General features: G+C 35.9%; 1 protein-coding gene across 7 annotated transcripts in view; it reads right to left on the reverse strand.

The window, feature by feature from the left end:
- LOC150094164 (tight junction protein ZO-3-like) overlaps positions 1–26,294 on the reverse strand; it is a 528,478-nt gene that overhangs the window by 84,760 nt on the left and 417,424 nt on the right. For all 7 annotated transcript variants that reach the window (XM_090411771.1, XM_090411769.1, XM_090411767.1 and 4 more), the window contains exons 22-24: positions 21,914–22,168; positions 13,730–13,802; positions 25–126 (exon numbers count right to left, since the gene is read on the reverse strand). In XM_090411771.1, coding sequence (XP_090267897.1) covers positions 25–126; positions 13,730–13,802; positions 21,914–22,168 — 430 coding nt within the window. The remainder of the gene's footprint in view (positions 1–24; positions 127–13,729; positions 13,803–21,913; positions 22,169–26,294) is intronic.

Here is a 26,294-nt window from a genome sequence, read left to right on the forward strand (position 1 = left end):
AAAAAATTATTGCAATTTACTTACCTGGAATGTCACCATTTATTCTATTTCCAAACCTTTCACTTGGGGTTAGGGTAGAGTATGGATCTATATTAGAACGGCCAATATAGTCTTGCTTATTTTCTTCTAAACAATTGCATAAGATAAAAAAGAAATAAATAGGTTCTAAGTACATAATCTCTCATGCTTATTGATTTGATTATACTCTATATACATTTCTATAGAGAAAACATATCAGATTATTAGGTATCTACTAATCTGATATTTTTAATCAGAAAATAAAAAAGTTAAGAGGCAATTATATCAAATCTGTTAACTGAATGTGATCTATGAATCATTACACCCCCCCCCCCTTTTTTTTTCCCTCTTCCAGAGGTAAAAATTCAGATTTCCAGGAGAAACTGGCTAGCCATTCAAATGAAAGTCCTTAAAAACATGGCCTTCACCTCAAAGAGGATATTCAAACTCTGGAGTTTCCAAATGACATATTATTCTTCTCTGAGCACTAGAGGAATGACTGGAAATTAAGTTCCACTGAAATTTACAAAAATTGTACTGGAAATCATAATGAATAATTTCTTCTAAACAAGACAGACAAACTGGCCTTCAGAACACACACAATTTACAGACAAAAAATACTGTTGTTGATGATTGTGGGTGATAGATGGAGTTGATGGTAGTGGTGTCATAGTTGGAGAATTGAGTAGTAGTGAAGAGGATGAGATGTATTTAGCGAAGTAGAGTGGTGTGCCCTCCCATGATGAATCCTTGGACTCCCTGGAGGTGTCACATAATAATAATAATAAAATAATAAAGACTATTGAAAGTCAATGCATCAGTCATAGCATGATATCAAATTGCTTATACAGGTGGCATAAAATCAATGACTTTACTGCATTTGTTTACTAAGTTTAAATACAAATTGTATTTCCATTTTGAATTGGCAAAGGAGGTAGACTGGTGTAGGATCGCGAGATCATCAGCATATATATATTTGCTTGAGCTGATATGTGGTAAGTCAGACATGTAGATGTTAAATGGTAAAGAGGATAACAGAGAGCCCTGTGGAAGACTGTTGTGGAGGAATCTGGGCCTGCTCTTTTTTCCACTAATATGGACCCAGATCTTTCTGTTGGAGAGAATGAATTCAAAAAGCTGGAAAGTTGTTTTGCACCTTATGATATTGCTTAGCTTTAGGAAGAAGCACCTGATCCAGACTGTGTCATAAGCTGATGTTAGGTCAAGGAAAGTGACCACCTATGATGAGTCTCTGACTCCATGGAGATTGGATGTTAATAATAATAATAATGCTATCCCCTGTCCTCTACCTATCTAGTAGATTCTGCAAATTGCATTTTTTCAACCTTTCTTCATACTGAACATTCCAGAGACCAGAAACCACCATAGTCAATTGTAGTTTTGCAAAGGCATTTGACAGAATACCACATGGAACTCTGTTATGCAAATTAGAACAAATGGGGATGGATATGACAATGCTTATGTAAATAAGAAGGTGGCTGCTGCACAGATATCAAAAAGTGGTATATGGAGGCACAGAATGGAGGTAAAAACAAGAGACTAGTGGTGTCCTGCAAGGTTCAGTGCTGAGGCCACTGTTTAATTTGTACATAAATGATGTAGGTAATCACCTGAAAAGAAATATTTAGTTGTTTGCTGATGATGCAAAATTAGGTACAATAATAGTTAATCAAGGTGATGTGGAGAGCTTGCAGGACAATTTAAATAGGCTGTCAGTATGGTTAAAAGATAATGGGTATCAGTTTCATGTGGAGAAATGTAAAGTTATGCATTTTGGGATAAATAGATTACAAGCTGTGTACCACATTGATTGCACTGTACTCCAGGGAATAGATGAAGCTACAGATTTAGGGGTGGTGGTAGATAGATAGTTAAAGTTTAGAAGACATATTTCTAAAGTTATTAAGGTAGCCATAAGATTACTTGGCTATTGAAGAGCACATTAACAAGTAGAGAGAAGAGCAAGTTATTATTCCTCTTTATTATTATTATTATTCGTGACACCTCCAAGGAGTCCAAAGACTCATTGCAGGAGGACACCCACTGTACAACTCTCTGTCTCCACCACTACCGAACCTCTACTGCCAATCAACTACATCAGTGCCATCTACCATCCACCACCACAAGTATTTTTTGTCTGTAAATTGCGTGTGTTCTGAAGGGCCGATTTGTCTGTATGCAGGATGAAAAACCAGAGTTTTCGGGAGAAAAAACTCTGCTACCTCCGTATGAGATCGGCTAGCTCACCTTCAATTAAAAAGATCCATATAAAGATTCCTCCCATCACGAACTCAGGGCTTTTCCAATCAAAGGGCGCAATGTACCGTCGTTCTTCCAGTTGCATTACAAGGCCTTGATATTTCCACATCTTAAATTACCATTCCTAGGTCTGATCTCCTGGGTTTCTTGGAGATAAGGAGGCCATGGAGAAAATTCAGAGGTGACTGACCAAGATGGTGAATGGTCTAGAGAAATGTTCCCTATGAGGAGAGATTGAGAGTGTGTGGATTGTAAAAGTTTGGTTGATACTAGAAAAATAGGAATATGATAGAAGCATTTAACTTGTTTAAAGGGTTTTATAAGATTGATGCAGGGGAAATGTTTCAGTACTTGACTGCAGGGGCCAGAACAAGGGGTCATCCCTGGAAGTTGAATAAAGGTGTGGTTTGTAGGGGTGTTAGGACCAAATTTTATGCTTGGAGAGTTGTGAATGAGCAGAATGGGTTGCCAGAGTCAATTGTGAGTGCTTTGTCTGTTAATGGGTTCAAGAAGTATGATAGATTGTGTGAATAGTTTGGGTCTTCAGACTCCATGGAGGAACCCATATACAATAATAATAATAATCAATTTTAAATGACATTTAAAAAAATAAATAAATAAAAAAATAAAACAAAGACATTCTCAGAACATTTCCATGGCCTATACCCAAAGTTGAATATAATGTCCAAGACATCTCTAAATGGAGGCAAAGGGGGACAACAGACTGAAGGCCAAATCTTTGCCATGGACTGAATATAAGTTTGATTCCATGCTGCTGATGACAGATGAGTATGAAAGATTGTATAAATGATATAGGATGAGTGTAAATTCTATAGCATAACTGGAGGTGGATATCAACAGGACCTGAAGACTTGCTGGTATATGCAGTACTCAGATAGTAAAGAAGGCATGGAGTGCTACCATATATCCAACCACAGTGAAAAGGCAATTTGCATTCTGATAACTGAAGAATCATATAAGTGAAATATAATTACACAGTGCTCTATCATACGTTGGCCTGAAATGTGAGTCAGTCAGTTAATTGAAGGTTCATTTTTTTTTGAAGGTCAGATAAATGGTAAATTATATATGTTTGATTAATGGTAGGAGGAATGAATGCTAGGTGCTTTTTTCTAGAGATTACATTTTAAAGTGCCACAGCATATTAAAAATGTAAGTAATGTCAAGGTGCTACCATATATCCAACTACCATATTTTATAGAACTTGGTGTATTAGTACACCAAGTTCTATAAAATACAATTATATGAGGTAAATTCATAAATATGAATTTATGAATTAGTTCACATTAGTTCTCCTTTCCATAAAGCACATTGTTTCCATAACTCAAATCTTAACCATGCTCTGCTGCTGACAGAATACTCCATATATTTTAATGATTTCCTAAACCTTGTAGTGCACAATCAAAGTTTCAAGATATTTCATAGTCAATAGTGTAAACACTGACAAGGAGATGTAAACTTCAATGTTTACAATAAAAAATTGTGTTTCGTTTCTTAAAAGATACATCTCACTTTGCTCCTTCCTTACTTTTGATAACATTCAGACCTGTAACTCAAGATGATTTCTTAAACTTAGTGTTGTTCTATTCAAGATGTTACTACTCCTTTTACCACCATAAATCCTCAATCTTTCTAACCTTACATTTGAAACACAGCACTAAAAACTCTCTAAAAATGCCCACAAAAGGACAATATACTCAACAAATGAACTCCCTCTCACAGATTCTTCTAATCACTTTCTACAGATACTATTTCTGATTTATGTCTCTTCTACAGATATTTTCATGGATGCTGCTTTATCTTCCATTTCCTTTAAATATACAAATTGTGAGCAGTCGCTCTTCAATATCCATATTCAGTATCCATATACTTATCAAATATATTTTTCATACTCATGTTGCACTCCATCCACTTCTTTGCAAAGGAAAAATCTTTCCAATTTTCTCCAAGCACTATTGAGCAAGAAACACAGTAATTTTCTTCTTTCTCTCTAATTATTTACCCATATAAACATATCACTTATGCTTATTATAGATTTTGCAACCTTTCATTTGTCCATGCGTGTGTGTGGGGGGGGTTTGACATAAAAAAACAGACACCGAAACAACTAATTTTTGAACTTTTTCTATGTTAGATAAGGGTTACACACTCAATAATCAGTAAAACTAATTTTACATTATTTTACAATAAAACAGTAAGAGAATGGCATTGTAATGATCAATGTTACAAGGGACAGTGTTGTATACATGTTGTTGAGATGTCTTTATTTTTAGTAAATATTAATGATATTGCTACTCGTTATTGGTGGTATTTTCTTTATTTTTTACTGTGTTAAGTGTGTCTGTTTAATCGTGACTATTATTATATGAGATTGTTTCAAAAGCATTTTATTTCATGACATCAATGCAATGATACCAGCATATAGGATTTAGAACAATCTAGTGTGTGTATGTTAAATATATATATTCATTGCTGAGAGTGAATGGTTTTGTGGTATAAAAGCAAGAATAGAAAGGGGGGGGTGTTAGAAAACTTTCAAGAGTGAGTGCAGGAAATGCAAGTAATGTGGAAAGTGGAAAAATGAGTAACTGATATTAAAGATGTAAGGCAGGATTGTGAGTGTGTTGTACAGAATGTAGTAGAAGCAGTGAATGACAGCATACTAAATATGAATCAGAGTATGAAAGAAGCAGATAAAAGTAATAATGTGGATGATAAAGTGACAGTACAGACAGAGATGCAGAGAGAAATAGAATGCTTAAGAGAACTCCTTCACAGGATAAATTGTGAACTCAAGCAACTGGAGAAATGATTAGCATGTGGTGCAGCAGGAAGGAGAATGAAAGAAAAAGTGAATGGGAAAAGTATAAAAGTGTGAGAAAATGGGAGTTAAGAGAAAATATTGTATGGGATTTGATGATAAGAGGTGTACTTAACATTGTATTGAGAAAGTGACAAAATCATGGTTCCCAGGTGAGAACATCAAGGATGTTAGTGAAGTTAGACTGCAGAAGGAAGAAGTGATTGTTTTGGTAGGCCCAAATGATTTGAAAGGTGAGACACATGCAATGAAAGAGGATATAAAGTTGTTGAAAGAAATAAAAAATGAAGAGTAAGAAAGTAAAGATTGTGAATCTGCTGCCTCAGGTTCTCCATTCACAGTGCAGTTGACATTTCAATGATTCTGCCTATTTTCATTGTCTTTGTCTTTTTATTGCTGACTTCATACCATATCTATTACAACAGTTATTCAATTTAGTCAGGGAATCTTTGCAGGCTTGTAGCAGATTTATTTAGAAGTATAACATCATCTGCATAAAGCAAAGAGCTGACATTAACATCTCTAATTGTGATATCATGTTTAATACCACTTTCTTCATAATGTGATTTTTTAATAAAATTATCTTACAAGTATTTTATCCAGTGGGAGAATTTCCAAAAAAAAAAGTTCAATGTTTTTTTTTTTTTCATCCACAAATTTTTATACATGGAATACAGTTTCCTTCATATGGAAAAGGAAAAAAAAGTTAATAAATCCATTAACTGTCATTTGAATTCATTTTACTAATAGAATTAAGAAAAAAAAGTTTTCTCTTAATTAAAAATAATAAAGTGAACTTACCTAAATGTTAAAACATTGCACAACAAATGTTATAAATAATACTTCTTTAATAATTAAACAAGTGGAATTTATAATTTTTTATAACTTTCCAGCACCATCAAGAGAACTTGGTCAGTGTTTCAAGCACCAAGGTGCTGAATCCAGTATTTGTAGTGCACAAATACAGATGAAGTTACTTTGCTATATATATATATATATATATATATATATATATATATATATACACACACACACACAGTAAAACCCTGAAGTTACGCGGTAGGTGGGACCAACAAAAAGAGCGTAAGTCGAATTCGTGTAACTCGGGGTATAATTTTGCATATAATTTATATATACAAACATACAATTGAGACCAAAGGTTTACAAAAACACCTATATTTTTTAAGAAATATAATCATAATTGTAGTTTTTCGTACATAAAAAAAAGAAAGTTATTTCGATGTCGATGGTTTCATAAAATCTTAAGGGGGTGCTTAAGGGTCAAAGCTGTATAACTGAGAGGAGACCTCCACATAGCCTTTAAAGGAATGCGGAGAACCGACCAGGGCTTCTGACCTAATGTCCAATCCTCACCTTCTCGTGGTGCACCCTGTTGGGTATCTACTTGGATACTGAACGGACGAGGATGGGCTGGCAATTTGGGATTTAGCCGACCAAATTGTATTCTTATTGGTTAAACCAAAATATAGAATGATGGTACAACATGACAAAATTTCATGCCGGCTGGGGCGTCGCCCGGTTAAACAAGGCCCCCGTTGTTTTCGCCAGGGAACCAGGGCGAACAGCGAAAAGTCAGCTACTGGAACAAATCTGAAAACAAACCCCAACTCAACATCACCAGAGTTAAAGATCGGTACTATCAACGTAAGAAGCCTGAATGGCAAAGAAATGGAGCTAGCTGAGGAATTAGATAAGTACCAGATCGACATAATAGGGGTGACTGAAACAAAAAAGACCAAAACTGGTGAGATCTTTCTGAGCAATAAATACAAAATGTTATATTCAGGCAATGACAATCAAGGAAAAGAAGGAGTAGCCATAGTATTCAACACAAAATACGAGGCTAATCTTCTTGAATGGCAGTCAGTCTCAAGTAGAGTAATGTGGGCAAATATGAGAATGGGGAACTGGACAATGAGACTTATTTGTGCCTATGGTCCCACAGAAGGTTCTACTAAGGTAGAAGTGGAGGAATTTTTTGAGGCTTTAGAAAAAGCAACTGACACAATGAAAAAGGAAAAGTTGGTCCTTGTTGGGGATCTAAATAGCAGAGTAGGAAATGATTGTGAGACATACAAAAATATTTTGGGAAAATTTGGAGAAAAGAGCAAAGCTAATAATAATGGCAAATATCTGTTGGATTTCTGCTCAGGACATGGACTGGTTATTACTAACACCATGTTCCAACATAAAAATGTGCACAAATTCACATGGAGAGAAGAGGCTAGGAATAAGAAAAGTCTCATTGACTATGTTATTGTTGATAGTGATGTTTTCTCCTTGGTGCAGGACACCAGAGTGTACAGCGGATTTGAAATTTGAAGTGATCACTATTTAGTCTTGAGCAGGATAAAATTGAATTTCATATTGAAAAGAATAACATGTAAGAAAGTTTTAAAGCGAATAAAAGTTGAGCAGCTCTCAGATGTGAACTGTAGACTAAAATACAGAAATATTATTGAAAAGAAAATGAAAGAGTTTGAGAACAGAAATCAAACCTTGGAGATTCAGTGGCAAACTCTGAAGGAAACATTGATTGATTCTGCCAGAGAGGCATGTGGTGAGGTTGTGTGCAAGGATAAAAAAATCAGAACTCCCTGGTGGACACAGGAAGTTAAAGAGGCAGTGAAGGAAAAGAAGAAAGCATATCAAAAGTTCCTGGCAAATAAGTCAGCTTTTACTCTTACAGAATACAGAGACAAATGTAAGAAAGCTAAACAGCGTGTAAAACTTGCTAAACAAAAGTCATGGGAGGACTTTGGTAAGAATATAGAAAATAAATATCAAGAAGGTGGCAAAATATTCTGGAGGTTGTTGAAGAAGCTTAGGAATGGAGGAAAGAGTGCTGTAAAAGGAATTAGAGATGATAAAGGTGACATGAAAACAGGAGAAAAAGATATCCTTGAAGTATGGAGTAATTACTTTGAAAAACTGCTAAATGAAACAAGCAGTGATGACAGCACAGTGATAAAAAACACTGACCAGGCATGCAGTCAGGAGTACATATCCATACTTGAAGTAGAAAAAGCCATCAAAGGCTTGAAATGTGGAAAGGCAGCAGGAGTAGATGATATTCGACCAGAAATGCTGAAGTATGGTGGTATAAGAGTCTTACAGTGGCTGCACTGCATAGTTCAGAAAGCCTGGACAGAGGGACAAATTCCCGATTATTGGAGTAGAGCTCTCATAGTACCCATATATAAAAAGGGAAATAAAACTGAATGTGAGAATTACAGAGGTATTTCTCTACTGAGTGTTCCTGGCAAGATCTATGCAAGTATACTTGAGAAACGGTTGAGAAGAATTGTGGAAGAAAAGCTTGGTGAAGAACAAGCTGGATTCAGGCCAAATAGAGGCTGTCAGGATCAGATCTTCACTTTACGACAAATAGTCGAGAAAGCATGGGAATATAACAAAGATCTGTATTTAAGTTTTGTCGATTTGGAAAAGGCATATGACAAGGTGCCAAGAGAGAAGCTATTCAATACGCTGCAGTTATATGGTGTCAATGGGGCATTATATCAAGCAATACTTAGTCTTTATTTGAGTTGTGAGTCAGCAGTTAGAATTGAAGGAAGTACAGGAAGATGGTTTAATGTTAAATCTGGTGTGAGACAAGGATGTACATTATCCCCTCTGTTATTCATTATCTATATGGATCACATTATGAAGGAATGTGGTATTAAACCTGATATCAAAATTGGAGATGTTAATGTCAGCTCTTTGCTTTATGCGGATGATGTTATACTTCTAAATAAATCCGCTACAAGTCTGCAAGATTCTCTGACTAAATTGAATAGCTGTTGTAATAGATATGGTATGAAGGTCAGCAATAAAAAGACAAAGACAATGAAAATAGGCAGAATCATTGAAAATGTCAACTGTGTTGTGAATGGAGAACCTGTGGAACAAGTAAAACATTTCAGCTACTTAGGCACAATTTTTACTGAAGATGGTAAACTAAATATAGAAATAGACAACAGAATCAGCAAAGCTGGTATGGTGGGAAGTCAATTGAATAAATTCATATGGAATAAGAATGAAATTAGTCTGAACACTAAATTAGCTGTATACAAGACTGTGTTCAAACCAATTTTAACTTATGGATCTGAGAGCTGGGTCAGAAGTAAAACACTTGACCAAAGACTAGAGACCGCAGATATGAGAGTCCTAAGAAAGATTAGAGGCGTGAACAGATGGTATCAATGGCAATATCATATTAAAAATGAGGATATTAGGAAAGAACTTGACATTGTCAGCATCCCGGAATGTGTTAGCAGAGCTAATCTCAGATGGTATGGTCACTTAAATAGAATGGGAGAGGAAAGATTAGCAAAACAAGTGTTTTTTGCCAGGTTGGCAGGAAAACGACCCAGAGGAAGACCAAGATATAGGTGGATTGATACGGTACAAAGTGCCTTAGACGATAGAAATGTAAGATCTGATAATGTTGGAGTCTTGACAAGTAACAGACTGATTTGGAGGAAAATTGTAGATAGGAAGTTAGTAATGATGTAATTTTTTCATGTAGTACTGTCATATCCTGTACACCCCTTGAGGGTACATGACAGGAATTTGATGATGATGATGATGATGATGGTTTCATAAAATCTAATAGATTCGTCTGACTGCATAATGTCTTTTTCTTGTCACGCAAAATTTCTTCATAGCAAGCTAATGATTTTTTTATTCCTTGCCTTGTGGCAACAATTCATTCCTCGTTAGAATCTATGTCCTCCAAAATCTGTAGACCTTTCTTTTATGATTGTTCTTACTGTGGATTCCTGTAGATCGAACTTCTTTGCTAGCTCACAAATTTTCATTCTGCCTTCAAAATCCTTAATAATGTTGAGTTTTGTTTCCAAAGTCAATGTTTTTCTTTTTTTGCTAGCTGTAGAAGAATCGGACTTGCTTCTTTTGGATGACATTATTATTTTTTATGTGATAAAATTTTTATCAAGAACATAACATTAAACAATCGCAAGATTTGTAGACTATAAAAATCGTGTATGAATGGAGACCGCACGAAACACGTCAGTGCTTGTTCACAGCATGTGCGACACTGGCAAATGTGGCCGGCACCTGAAAGATATGACTTCTGGTGAGGCGTGAAGCAGGATGGGAATACATACATATAAGAAACCACGTAACTCCGGATTTGCATAAGTCAGGGTAGTGTAAGTTGGGGTATGACTGTATATATATATATATATTCAATCATGTGCAGAAGTGAAGAGAATATTAATGGCCATTGCTAAGTATCATCTGGGAGAAATATAGAACACAATACAAGGAGAATTGTGGTAGTTTTTGTGCCTTCAATATATGAAGATCGAAAAGAAATTAAAAGATAAGTTAGAAATGTAAATTGTAGATTGGAAAAGAGATAAGGGTGAAATTTATTGTTGAAATGGACCCAGTAAAGTCTGCGAGTCATAACACTGTTTTATTTAGGATTCTCGGTGTCATGGTTTTGTTTCTTCAATGAAATATGCTGAGACTTTCATAGAGGAGGTAAATTCAATCTCGAGTAATTAAACTGTTGAGATGGTTTTAGTAACTTACTCAATTATGCTTAAAGTAACTTTCATGTAGAAAGTGAATTAAGTTATGGAAGTGTTTTGGACATAACCTGAAAAAAAAAAATTCAGTTGTTTGCTGATGATGCGAAATTAGGTAGAGTAATAGTTAATCAAGGCAATGTGGAGAGCTTGCAGGATGATTTAAATAGGCTGTCATTGTGTGTGTGTGTGGGTGCGCGCGCATGGGGAAAAATAATGGGTGTCTGTTTAATCATAAGAAATGTAAAGTTATGCACTTTGGGATACATAGATTACAAGCTGTGTATCACATTGATGAAACTGTACACCATGAAATATATGAAGCTAGAGATTTAGGGTTAGTAGACAGAGAGTTAAAGTTTAGAGGACATATTGCTAAGGTAGCACAAAGATTACTTGACTAGTGAAGAACACATTAACAAGTAGAGATCTTCTTCTTCTTATTGTGCTATCTTCTATCAAAGGTCAGCGACCATCTTGGCGAACAAACTGCACTCTTGTGCTAATCTGAGCAGTTGTGCACTGCTCTTTCCTGTCCACGTCATAAGTAGAAATAAGGAAGTAATTCCTCTTTATAAGGTCTTGATATGCCCACATTACTGTGCTCAAGTATGGGCCTCTGGGTTTCTTGGGGATATGGAAGCAGTAGAGAGGATTCAGAGGTGGGTGACCAATGGTGAGTGGCCTGTGCCCTATGAGGATAGATTGAAAGTGTGTGGATTGCAGTTGACAGGAGTAAAAGAGGGGATATGATAGAAACATTTAAGTTGCTTAAAGGATTTTATAGGAGAGATGCAGGGGAAATATTTCAGCATTTGGCTAGAGAGACCAGAACAAGGTGTGTGTGTGTGGGGGGGGGTCATCCCTGGAAGTTGAATAAAGGTGTGTTCAGTAGGGGTGTGAGGACTATATATTTTGCTTGGAGAGTATCAAATGAGTGGAATGGGTTGCCAGAGTCAGTTGTCAGTACTTTTTCTGTTAATGGATTCAAGGAGAGGTACGATAGTTTGTGTGGATAGATTGGGTTTCCCACAATGAGTCTTCGGACTCCATGGAGGTGTCCAAATAATAATAATAATAATAATAATAATAATAATAACAATAATAATAATAATATAAGAAGACAACTTATGTATATTACGAGGGTGTACTGAAAAGTTGTGATAATCACCATGAAGGAATTGAGGAAGAACCATGTAACTTACACATTATTCTACATATTCCCAATGAAGTGTTATAGACTTGATACAATGCTGCTGCAGCATTTGCAATCCTCTGAGAAAAAAGTATTTTCCTTGTTGCACAAAACAGTCCTCAGCTGCTGATATGACTTCATTATCTGTAGTAAATTTTGTTCCTTTCAAGTGTTTCTTTAAATTTGAGAACAAGAAATTGATGGGACCAGATCTGGCAAATAGGGGGCTGATGGACATTGAAAGCCCAAGTTGTATATTGTCTGTTGGGTTTCATGAGCAGTGTGAGCAGGTGCATTGTCCTGCAAAAGCAACATGCTTCTACCGAGGTGGTATTTTTCCTTCAGTACCTCCTTCAAGAGCTGTTGAGTAAACTGCTGCTGCTGTAACAGTTTCATCTTTTTTTTTTTTTTTTTTTAGGTACCTGGTAAGGATTACACCATCCATATCCAAAAAGACAATGGAAGAACCTTTCCTGCAGACTTTTTGGGTTCAAAACTTCTTTGGCTGTGGAGAACCTTTGTGTCTTTACTCCACTGACTGTTGTTTGATCTCTGGGTCATAGTGATGAAGCCTTATTTCATTAGCAGTCACAATACAAGCCAAAAAATTTGCATTCTGATTTCTCAAAATGACCTTAAATCCCTTGATATGACAGCACACATTATCTCTTTTGGTTGGCATTCAAACATTTGGGGATCCACTTTGCTGAGAGTTTTGCATGTCCAGATGTTGGTAGATAATGACCCCAACTCATTCCCTGGAATGAGTTGGGGTCATTATCTTTTGGCTGGTGTCTATCATTCAAGGATCAATGTTTTCAGCTGTGATTCTGTGGAAGGCTTTTCCTGACCTGAGGGGGGGGGGGGAATCTGTTGTCCCAGGATGCCCAGTTTTAAACTTGGTCGACCATCTCGCAATTGTTGGATATGCTGGGGCACAGTCCCCTAAAGTCTCACTCAACGTTTGGTGAATCTCAGTTGCAGACTTTTCTTGAGCACGAAAAACTTTATGACGGACTGCATCTCTGTGTCTTTGAATTTCTTCAAATCCTCTGATGTGTCTTTTTATATATCCTAAAAGAAAAAGCAGAAATTATTACAATTTGAAGAAATATGTGGATTAAGGGGTTTTAAGATATGGTCTTTCTTGTGGTTATATCAGTTGCTTAAATATCATTTTTGTTCTAGGTATTTATCAGAACTTTTCAGCCCCCCCACTTGTATATCCTGGGATACAAAGCTATATGCAAGTTTGATTTATAGATTCATTTCATGATGTTTTTCTACTTATTTCAAGTTGATTTAACCACTTGGAAATGAGAAAGTAAAATGAGAGGATTGCAAGCAAAAAAAAAAAAAAAGTAAAAATACACCCCCTCCAAAAAAAAACAATGCAAGTTGAGCATTTTATGCTGCAGCTCAGTATATCATATGAAGTCTATATTACTGAAAGATAGTATGCAGGTAGTGCACAAAGCAAGTAGCAAAGCCATTACTAAGTAATTAGCAACAGTCCAAAATTCCACACATTAGAGTTTAAGAATCTATAATAACTTAACACTGTGTGTCCTTTTCTCTTTCTTCCCTTTCCTTATCTGTTTCCTAATAAATTCTAATCCAAGAAAAACTGTTGATATGAATGACGAATACTTTTAATATTTGCTGATTTTTCATCTGCAAAATACACAGATAGAAGACTTGCCTTCTGAATAATTCCATGAGTCAAATTCAGAAATCACTTGTCATACAGTCAGATTCAACATTTAATTGTCTTACATTATCATAAAAGCAGAAACAATATTAAATACATACCTGAATTATACAATGGACTAGCTGAAATTTCTTTATATTCTTGACCTGCTGCTTTAGAAGGAGAATTTGGTTCCTACACAAATTTATATAACATTGTTAACAATAATGGATACATATTATTTACTCGCTCTGAAACAAAGATAATAATAAGTGACGAGGATAAGGTAAATTTATATCTACTGAATATATATATATATAAATTTATATAAAAATAATTATTATTTTATATAAAAATCAGCAAAATCTACAGAAAAAACAATTGCAACAAATATCAATAATACATGAAAAAAAAGAAAAAGCTTTTAAATCCACTTCAACAACATTATTATTATTATTATTATTTTGCAGGCTTCTCCATAGAGTCAAGCAGACATTGAGGAAGTATTATTCACCCATACTTGTCATACATTTCCTTAAATTATTCATTTACCAATGAAGTATCCACGACCACTTTTGGCAACCCATTCTACCATCAGAGCAAAAAATCTAGCAACCACCTTGCTAACCACATTGTATCTTATACAATTTCCAGGGATGATCCCTGGTTTTCTCCATTCCTGCAGCATATTGAAAAATAGTCTTCAGTGTCAATCTTATAAAATCCCTCTAATAATTTATATGATTCTATCATGTCCTCTCTTTTTTGCCTATTAGCTAGTTTTTTTTAAGCTCACAGACCAAGTTTTTCAATTCTCATAGGGAGCTTTTCATATACCTTCCACAATCTTCATCCTCACAGAATCCAGGTTTCCAGATCTCTGCACAATAGTCTGGATGTGACCTTATAAAGGGGAATAATAACCTCAATATCCCTACTTGTATTTTCTACAACAGTAACACCATAATCAGCTGTGCAGTTTTGGCCACCTCTGCATTATGCTACCAAAACTTCAACTCTCTGTACACACCTCCAAATATCTACCTTCATAAATTTTCTGTGTTCAGTTCCACAATATAGTACACAGTTTCTAAACTCTTCTTCCCAAAGTGAATCACCTTATACTTGGCCACATTAACAGTTTGAAGCATGGTTGGATGAACTTTGTGATGGTGTGTACCTCCCAGGATGAGTCTCTGACTCCATGGAGATCGGATGTTAATAATAATAATAATTATAATTACAGCAATCCCTCGATTAATGTACCTCTGATTAGTGTGTTTTCGATTAGTGCATCATTTTTTTTCTATACCCAAATTCGATTAATGCGCCAATATATATATCTTAAAAATAAATGTTACAGATTTTAAAAATTTTCTATGTATACATTTTTATGGCTAACTATTTTCAAAAATCACTGATCAAAACGCTATGTCATTTGCTAATTACATAGCATTTTGATGATCATATCTCATGCCTCCTTTGCAATTGTTTTCCTTATTTTTTTATTTTAAAGTATATTCCCAACCTTTAATTATGAATAAAAGAATTAGCAAAAAAGTGGAAATATGAAAAAGATTCGAAAAGTAATCTCATTGAAAGACAAACTTGAAATAATAAAAAAAAAATGAACGAGGTGAGTCCAGAGAAAAGAAAAGACACGAACACAAAATGGGTGAATCAACTATACAAGCAATTTTAAGCAAAGCTGCTGAATACAAAGAGAAAGGTAAGGCTACTTCAAGTTCATCATGCATGCACTCAAAATCAAAGTATTATAAGGATTGAATTAGAGACTTCTTTCTACATGGATAGAAGATTGCAACCAAAAAGGGATCCAGCTAAGCACTGACCTTATTAAATCGAAAGCTTTAAGTCTCTTTGCAACTTTGAAAGAAATGGCTATCAATGATGGAAAAGAAGAATTTCACGCTAGTGCTGGTTTGAGCATTTCAAAAAGAGAAATAGATTACATAATGTTCTAATCGCAGATGAAGCTGCAAGTGCAGATAAGTAGGTGGCTGCAAATTACCCAGAGATTTTGAAGAAAATTGTGGAAGAAGAGGACTATTGTGACCAACAAATATTTAATGTCAATAAAAGCGGCCTTTTTCTGGAAGCAAATGCCTTACAAGACTTTTCTGACCAAATCAGAAATCTCAGCCTGGTTATAAAGTCGCAAAGTTGAATGAAATTACTGCTAGCAATATGCGAGCTGTTTGGAAGCACATGCTTTCACATTGTGCAAATGATTTTAGAGGCTTCCCAAATGAATCTAAGTTAATTAAACCTCATTCTGAGAAATTGAGCGATTCCGACCTGCTAAATTTAGATGCACCGGGAAGATCCAGAAAAATATGAAGAAAATTTAATCACTGACAAGCCCAAAGAGATTTCCATTCCATTGTATGAAAAAAAGAAACAGAATGCCTGCCGAACTACGTTAGCTCAATTCTTTGTTAAGAAGCAGAATAATAAATTTATATTCTGAATATATTTTATTGTCTTTCAGCTTCATGGTTTTCCTTTAACTAGGCAGTGAGACATGCCTTAATTCTTTTATTAAAAAAATTAAGGGTCAAAAAAGAAATTTGAAATTTCCCATAGGTTATTATATTCGATTAGTGCATTTTTGATTAATGTGCCTGTTTAAAGAACACATTAGGCGCATTAATTGAGGGATTGCTATATAATAATCATACAGCCATTTACCTTTGTCCATACTGCCAGTTTATTTAAGTTAGCCTGAAGGATCTCTGCATCATCTTCATTGAATGTTACTCTTCCTAGCTTTCGATCATCAGCAGAACTGAATATTTCTCCTTAAGATCATTTCCTATATTACTGATGTATAAATTAAACAGTAGAGGACCAAGTACCAAGACCCGTGGAACACCACTAGTCACTTGTCTTCTCCTGGACTTAACTCCTCCATAAACAGCTCTTTGATTTCTTTTCATCAGCTGCTCTCTTATCCAAATCATCAGCTTCATAGTCATCTCCATTTTCTCCAATATATGCAACAGAGTTCCTCATGGAATCCTGTCAAATGCCTTTGCACAATTCAGCAATATCACAGTCACTTTCTTTATCCAAATGAACTGTCAATTTATTATAAAAAAGTAAGCAAATTACTAAGGCATGACCTACCTTTTACAAAACTATGCTGACCTATCAAAAAGTATCATATTCCTGTCCACTAAGTCCTGTATTCTATCCATCAATAATACATTAACCACCACTGCTGAGATGTGACTAGCTTATAATTTGCATCTTAGTGCCTCGTTTATTCAGTGGAACTATTTCCACTCCCTTGGAAACTTTCCAGAACTGAGGCTTGAATAAATAGCTTGATGGTGCCAATTCCCTTACATATTCACAGAATACATGGGAGAATGATATACAATATAATCTCATGGTTGTGTCCAGATTAAGGTTCTGCAATCTCTGGGTGGTCAATACTTGCAAAATTATCACTCTGTAACTCAATTGTTTACTTATGCTACCTCCTTACCATTAAAGTCATTCTTCCATAATCATTCTTCCTTTTACTTGTCATATAACAAAAGAACTCTTTAAGGCTGTCTTTTAGTATCATTTTTTAGTTCTTTGTTGGTCTCATCTTTGCTTTTGTTACCTACCAACCATCAGCACATGTTCAATGTACTTATATGCATGCTAGAATGGGATATTATAAAACTACTGTGGAAAAAGGGAAGGTGCAAAGATCCCATGGATCTTTGACCTGTCTGACGGAGTGAACATTTAAATGGAGAAGTACTAGCTAGTTTAGGAACTTAGTAGGTGGCACCTGTGAATAAGCTACTCTAAACGTGTGCTCCCCCATTGTAATGTTACTGTAAGTGTTTTTGCATTCAAATTAATCAATAAACGGAAATCTTAACAGCAGGTACTAAGAAGCTGATTACTTCTGCACAACCCGATTTGATGCACTATAAGTGCATCAAATCAGTTATCCTTCTGATTAAAAATCAGTCATGTGTAAGTGCCTGCTATGCCTACTATGCAAAGCAAAGATGGCAGCAACAAAGGCCAACAATGAAAGAGCACCTCGTGTCTCGCTAGCATAGTGCTATTGATCACCGACAAACCCAATGATAATATAAAGTGCTGTAGCTATAAAATGAATGTTAATGATAAAAAAAAAGGCATATTGCGTGATTTCGGTTGCCACTGGCTACATGCTTCCTGTGCAAATATACATGAATCAGCACACAAGCTATTTATCGACCTCAACAGTTCTTGTTTCTGTTCGCTGTCCCTCCCTTCTGTAAAACAGTTCCCGAACTTAGGCAAACAAGTCAAAAACCTCAAATAGCACCTCAGTGCTATGTACGAAACTTTTTCCTCCGAAATCTGAATGCTGGAAGCTAAGCTAGAACTAATTGATGATCAGCACCACAACACAAGAGTGCCCTTGCCTACTAATGAACTTCGTGACCTAAACACATCAATGGTATATGACTTGATCAAGGCTGAAAAAACAAAAAAGTTCAACACCATTATTTTGAACTTTCCAATGGAAAATGGTAAATTACTAAAAGAATCAGCAAATTAGCAAAAGAATGCAACCTTGAATCTAGAAATATCGTCAAGTGCCATCGTTTCGGACCCATAAATAAAAGAAAGGAACAAAAGAAATTTCCATGCCTCATAAAAGTGACTTGTGACACACCAACAAGAGATTAACAAGATCAAGGACACATGCTCCCAACTGTGCATATATGCTTGACCTGACCTAACACTTGCCCAGAGAGAGCAAGGATGTCATCTTTGAAAATAACTCAAAGAAAAATGCCAAAATGAAGAAAACAATTGGATCGTAGACTATAACTAAGTTCAATTAGTGCAAAAATCAAGTGATGCCACTAGTAGCCACTACAGTGGCTACTATGCAAGACCCTTGTGGTCAAATATATACCCCATAGAACTTTGCATATCCACCTCACTAACATCCATGGTCTCAACTCCAACCTTAATAGTGATCACTACCATTTTCAGTCTATCAAATGCCACCTACTCTTTTTGAAAGAAACTCAACTCTCACTCCCTCCCCCCTCAGTACTATTCATCTCAATCTTCCAAAATTTACACACTATTTAACTCCTTTCAACCCAAGGGTGGTGTCTGTGCACATATCTGCTCTGACACAGCTTGCCAGAGAGTACCAAACCTAGAATTGCCCAACTTGAACCTTCTTTGGTTGAAAATAACCCTTTCCCACTCAGTCAAATTCATCTGCTGTCTCAATCGCTCCTATAATGCCACCAACCACTCTGAGCTCTTTAATTTCCTCTCCTTAAAAATTGATGGTCTCCAGTCCCATTTTCCCAATTGTGAAATCATCCTACTAGGAGATATTTAATGTCCACAACACCAATTGGCTTTCCTTCTCCAGTTGTACAGATCTTGCAAGCAGAGATGCTGAAACATTTGCCATCACTAACAACTTGCACAAAGTGGTCACAGAATGCCAACCAGAATACCAGGTAACCCGAACCACTCTGCAAATACCCTAGGAGATGAGCACTAGACTATAGTCTAGTGCTCATCTCCTCCTCCATGCAACAATGCTTACACAGCCTCTCCCATACAAGAGTAGCTTGGCATTATAACAGTACCAAGTGAGACAGCCTCCATAACTTCTATGCCTCATTCCCATGGTTGGACTATTGTTTCAAGCCTTCCAGCCCAAACACATGCACTGAACTATCACTGAAGTAATCCTTACTGGCATGGGCACATATATTCTCCACACTATTCTGAACTGCCATCCTCAAAAAACCCCTGGTTCTCCAAAAGATGTGCCAAGTTGTACAAATGAAAATCAAGTATACTATAACTGGTTCACATCAAGAACTCCATCCTCCTTTAGTGCTTACTCAAGCCCAAAACAGATGCAAGAAAACTATCAATGTTTCCAAAACAGAGCAAAAAGTGGGAAATTTACAGCCTGTCCAAACAGCAGCTGAGCCTTTTGGTCTCTTGCCAAAGCAATTGGTCGTAACTTTTGCCTAACACTACTCTCACCCCTATCATACCTAGATGGCTCTATTGCATCCTCATCCACAGAAAGAGCCGATCTCCTGGCTTCACACTTTGCTTCCAATGTACGCATAACTGATAATGATAAATGCCCCCTAAACCATTTCAGATGCCCAATATACAATGCTCCCTATATCCTTTTTGCCAGAAAGAGATCAGAAAAATATTGTCCAAATTAGACACAAAAAGTCTCCTGGCCCTGATGGCATTCCTCCAATTGTTCTGAAGGCTTGTGCACAAGAACTGACTCCTATCCTATGTCACCTGTATATATTCTCTTACTCCACTGGTATTTATTCCACAGCCTGGAAATTGGCCTAGATTCAACTCATTCCCAAGAATGAGTGACAAATCACTGCCGTCTAACTACCACCCTATCTTGTTTACCTCATTGATGGAGAAAACTATCAATTTCCAACTCCTATACTACCTTGAAGGCACCCAGCTAATAAGTGACCACCAGTATGGATCCTGTCACTGCCAACCAACAAATCTACTCTTACGTATCACCCACCTCTGGTCAAATGCCATGGAGAAATCTGGTGAATCACAAGTGGTTGCACTTGATATCTCCAAAGCTTTTGACTGGGTCTGGCACAAAGGCTTACTAAGCAAACTTCCATAATTTGGTCTGTCCCAGGACTTCTGCCGTTGAATTGCCAGCTTTCTGGCTGGACGCACACTGTGTGTGATAGTGGATGGTTCCTTATCCTCTCACCATTCAATTAATGTTGGGGTTCCACAAGGTTCTGTTCTTTCACCAACCCTCTTCCTTCTATATATCAGTGACCTACTTCATTTGACCTCCAACCCAATACACAGTTTTGCAGATAACAGCATATTGCACTTCTCCCTTTCATTTGATAAATCTTACTCTACACAACTCACCTCAACTTACAGAACATAAACCACCATGACCCTCAATTCTGATCCCCAAGCCATCCTCCAATGGGGTTCAGATAACCTCATCAATTTCAATGCTAGTAAAACCCGGTTCTGTCTTATTTCTTACAAAAAAAAAAAAAAAAAAAAAGAACAATTTTCTCCCAGTACTAACAATGCTCAAATTTCCAGATAAGATGAGATTTCCCCTCTTGTAATTATCTTGCCATCAAGCCTCTCCTGGCATAAACACATCACTAGGATTTCTCTTTTGCTCAAGATGTTACTTCACCTATGAACAGCTGTTAACTTTATACAAATCACAATTCTGCATGGCTATTGAATACTGCTCTCACATTTAGAGTGGGGTCTCTAAGAGCTTTCTCAATGCTTGACTCAATACAGAGAAGAGCAATTAGACTTATTAATGACACATTTCTTACCAACTCACTCCTCCCATTTTCACACAGATGTTTGGTTTCTGCAATATGTGTATTCTATAAATATTTCCATGGCAAATGTTCATCTGAAATAGCATTAATAATTTTCCCACTCTACTAAGCCCGTTGGAACACATATAGCTGATGCTCAACATTCCTTCACCGTTCACATTGAAACCCACAGAACAAGTTTCTTTTCTTCCTCCTTCATCTTTGGCACACTGATGTATTATGGAAAATTCTTCTCCGTGATGTGTTTCCCAAGGAATACAGTATACTGGCTTTTAAACAAAATGTAAACAAGTTCCTCCTTTCCCAATCCACTACCCATATATGGTACTAATGTACTATAGGTCGATCAGCCAACCTCTAGTGTATGGGCTGAACATTAAAAATAAAATAAAAAATTATCTAGCAAATTTTTATTAAAATTTTATTAAAATATAATAAATCAGTAATGTGTACAAACCAAGTTTATATTTTTCATTTAATTTTCAAGATGAGAATAATGTAATTATTTACAAATCTGTCTTATTCAATTTTAATGGATTTTTTGCTTCTGTACATTCAATAATCTAGAAAGAAATGAATCCATCAAAAGTGATAACTTCATTAATGTTAATACAAAGAAGATTTTTTAATACCTTATGTCACAATTTTTTTTTTTCTAAATTTAGCTGGAAGATGAAACTACAGCTATACTGCAAAATAGTGTATGAATATTAAGAGAAATTTATTTACATTTTATTTATTTACAAATTCATTTATTTTTGTAATCAGCCTAATACAAAAAAAAAAAAAAAATCAGAATTATATGCAAATTTGCATTACTGGAAGAGTGATCACATGCTGAGTTACTTGGTATTATTAAACAGTTTCATCTAGAAGTATAAAAATTAAAACAAATAAATAAATAACCTGTCTTGTATTTCTGGAAAGTGTATAACCAGTTAACTGATTATAAGCTGGTGGCCCTCCCATCTCTTCCTGAGTGGCAATACTTGGATCACTAGATGCCTTTACAAGATGACGATCAGTACCTGGAGGGGCAGTATCTTGTAAACCTATAGGCCTAGTGTCTGTTGTTAGATCAAGATCACTTTCAGGTGATGATGCATAACTAAGTCGCGATGTCATGGGAAATAAGAAGTCATCAGAAATAGCTTCCTCTGGCTAAAAAAATAAAATAAAATAAATGAAGTCCTATTTATTATATTGAAATTATACACACACACACACACACACCAAAATCTTTCTAAAATATAATCAACAGCCAACAACAACTATGGGTTCAACACCCATAGGTGTCTGATGCCATCTTGATATGATTCTTCCATTGCATTCTATTTTGTGCAAGATTACTCAGTTTGTGTACAGAGTTTCTGCACCATTTGGTGATGTCATCGCCCCATTCTCTATTTGGTCTTCCTCTTGTGCTTTCCTTCAATCATCCCAAACAGCAGTGTTTTTAATTTTCTCTCATCATTCATTCTATATATATATATATGGCCAAATACACATAGTTTCCTTTTGATTATTTTCTGGATCAAGTTTTCTTTTGGTTGTATTCATCTATATATTTCCTCATTGTTTCACTTTCTGGATCAAGCTTATTGTCAAGATCTTTCTGTAGCACTTCCTCTCAAATGCTAATATCCTCTTTCAGATTCTCTCAGGGGTAACCCAGGCCTCACATCCATAGAGCATTCTGCTGAAGATAATACAGGTTTCCACAATATTTCAGTGTTATAGCTCGGCTCTTCCATATTTTATCCATGGCTTTTAAGAGAGCTGTTGCTCTGGAAATTCTAATTTTTACCTTTTTTTATTTTTATTTTTTGGTTTAAGTCATGTGTCATGTGGCATCCAAGATATGCAAAGTGTTCCACATTTTCCGGTTGAAATCCTTCTATGATAACTTTGTTCAGTAACTCCTATTGTCCGAATATCATTTTTTCTTTTTTTTCCAAATTAACATTTAGCCCATATCTTTTTCATTCTGCATATAGTATTTGCAGTATCTGTTCCAACCTTGATGTGTCTTCTTCAATGTCATCTGCAAAGGAGAGGTTGTTTGCTTTGCAGATGCCATTTATTGAAATGCCTCCACCTTCTTCTTTAATCTTATCTAGTGTTCTTCAGATGTGTGAGATGTCTAAAATATAAAATTAAGTAGTTATAAAATTGGGCCATCAGTACTGTATATATTTCCATATTTCATATTTTAATTTTGTTTATGATAAATCTTAATTCCATTTTTGTAATCATAAAAATCATATTAGTGTAATTTAACTATAATGAAAATGTAATTTGTTAGCTTCTTAATGAAGTTGTTTTTCCTCATTATCAACTCCATAGTTATTAAGCTCACTGGCCTATTATAGCCAACTAATCTGGCTGCAGAGAAACCTGATAAAGGACAGAATAAAGAAATTAATCCTATCTACATCATCTGGTATGTGTTTAAAGTGCATTGTATTTTCTCCACCTAGATTATCTTCTTCTTTTTATTATTATTAATATTATTATCCTAAGTCCCCATGGAGTCATCACAGACTCATCTAGGAGGTCCCTTTTGTATACACACAGCTCATCACACCATTCACATTCAAATTCTTTGAAGACACCACACTCTCATGCAATGATTCACAACTCTCCATGCAAAAAACCTACTTCTCATCCCTTGCTCACATCTTCCTTACACTGCTTCCAGGGGAGACCTTTTCTCATCCAATTTCCCACCATTTTATGAAAAACCTATAAGAGTTGTTAGAAGTTGGTAAGAAGTTGTCCATCCTATAACTACCCTTTACCAACTTATACATCTTTATCACATCACCCCTCTTGATCCCACCCACTAGACTGTAAATTGCATTATCTCAACCGTTCTTCATATTCGACATTCCAGAGATCAGAAACTATTTTGGTCAATTGCTTCTGGACTGTCTCCACTGCATCTTCCTCCTTTCAAAAACCAGGCGACCAAATATGTGCACAGTATCTGTGGCCTAATCAGACCCTTACACAACGGAACAAGAATCTCCTTACTTCTTCAAGTCAGTGACCTCTGCATCATTCCCAGAATTTGTTGTGTTATCCTATAAATTTTAGATCCTTATCTACCATCACTCCAAGATCTCTTATTTTCTCCATCTCCAACAATATATCCCCACCAAGCATAAATTCTACATCTCATCTTTGTTTCTCAAATTTTATAACTTTACATTTTGCAACATTGAACGGTCATCCCCACTCCAATGACTATCCATTCAATCCATTCAAGTCTTCTTGTAAAGAAGACTTGAATGGATTGAATGGATACATAGTTGATGCATAGATGATGCATAGTTTGTCCCAACTTTGCATCATCTGCAAACAACTGAATATCTATATCCAAAATTTCCCCAATATCATTAACATACAGGTTAAACAACAATGGCCCTAAAACAGACCCCTGAGGCACACCACAAGTGACTTTCTCTTCTAGGATATTGTTTCCCATTACACAACTTGATGATACCTATCAGATAGCCAATCTTCAATCAAGTGCATTAGTCTAACATCCAACCCCATCTGCTCTAGTTTGATCATCAACTTATCATGTGGTAATCTATCAAAAGCCTTTGCAAAGTCAAAGTATACTTTTGTGTATCCATCTCCCATATCCAATGCTGCTGTCACCTTATTGTAATAAGTAAGCAGATTACTAAAACATGACCTCCCTTTAGCAAATCCGTGCTGTCCATCAAAGATAATACAATTCTTTTCAACCGAATTCTGGATCCTGATTCTCACCAGCCTTTCCAACACTTTATCCACATTTTAACCTGACACACATTGGCTATAATTTGATGCTTGAATTCTGTTAGATCCTTTATGAAGAGGTACAATTTTGCCTTTGTTCCACTATTTTAGAACTTGACCCAATGTGAGACTCATATTAAACAAATATGTGAAGGCAGATGTCAACTCCCTGGCACATTCCTTCAAAATATGCGGTGATATATCATCAAGTCTCACAGTCTTATTAATATCGAGTTTGTTTGTTTCTCCATATATACCTCTTCCTTACTCACAGTCAGCTTCTCTTCCTCATCATCCACTGGTCTGAAACTCTCCCTGTCACATTGACAAGGATGAAAGACCTTTATGAACAGCTCATTAAATATCTGAACTAAATGCACTGCAGCAGTTGTACTTATACCATTTTCTCCAATCAGTGCCATCCTACTATAATCGTTCTGATGTTTCCTAGCTACATATCAAAAGAACTTCTTAGGATTTTTTTGGGCTTCATTAGCTAACTGCTGCTCATACTGAACTTTTGCTACTCTTACCAACTGTGTCCACCCTCCCTGCCTGCCTGTTCTTTATATTCCTCATGGAATTGATTATCACCACTCCTCATATGTTGCTCCATAAAGGGGTGGTGCTAGTGAGCCAAGCGCTGTGGACATGTCTAAAAAGAGCTCCTGATTGAGATAAGTTATTCTAGGAATAATCAAGTATATATGCATAATTGTTTGAGTAAGAGTGGCTGTAAACGTTGTGCACTACCAGTATTATTAGTGTGGGGGATTTTTCTTGCCTAAACTTAATTACAAAATCGTTATTATTAGACCTAGTAACCAGCAGGGAAAAAAAAAAAAATGGCGGCAGCATTGTCATTGAATGATTTTAATTTAGATTTCAGTGTGAGGTCTGTTATATGCATTATTTTGATTACATAAATGATTTGTGGATGTTTAGGGCAGATGGAAGAAGGGTGTGTGCAAAGTGTGACCTGAATGAGGAACTGATGAATGCAAATATGAAATTGATGACAGACAGTGTTAGTAACGAGAATGTCACGGGGAACATGAGTGCACATTTGAAAGAGAGGTGAAAAAATGTTAAAAAATCAGCAAAAGAGAAAAAGAGTGATTTGAAAACCATAATGGATGTTAAAAGGGACGAAAGTGAGGCGAGAGTGGCGGAAGGAAATGAAATTGAGAGAAAGAATGAAACTAAATATGGCGTGATGCAGAAATCGAAAGTGAAAAAAATCGAAAGAACGAATGATAGTGAAAAAAATCGAAAGAACGAATGATAGTGAAAAAAAATGAATGAATGATGGCGAAAGTTGGACGCATGTTGGACTCAAAGTACGGAAACAAAGAAAGATGAATGAGAGTGAAAGTGAGAAGAATGATAGCGAAAGTTGGATGCATGTTAGACCGAAAATACGGAAACAAAGAAAGATAAATCAGAGTGAAAGTGAGAAGAATGATAGTGAAAGTTGGACATATGTTGGACCGAA

The sequence above is a fragment of the Typopeltis vanoorti genome, chromosome 22 (assembly GCF_054136105.1).
Source record: "Typopeltis vanoorti isolate ZY-2024b chromosome 22, IOZ_Tvanoo_1.0, whole genome shotgun sequence".
Lineage (NCBI taxonomy): Eukaryota > Metazoa > Arthropoda > Arachnida > Uropygi > Thelyphonidae > Typopeltis > Typopeltis vanoorti.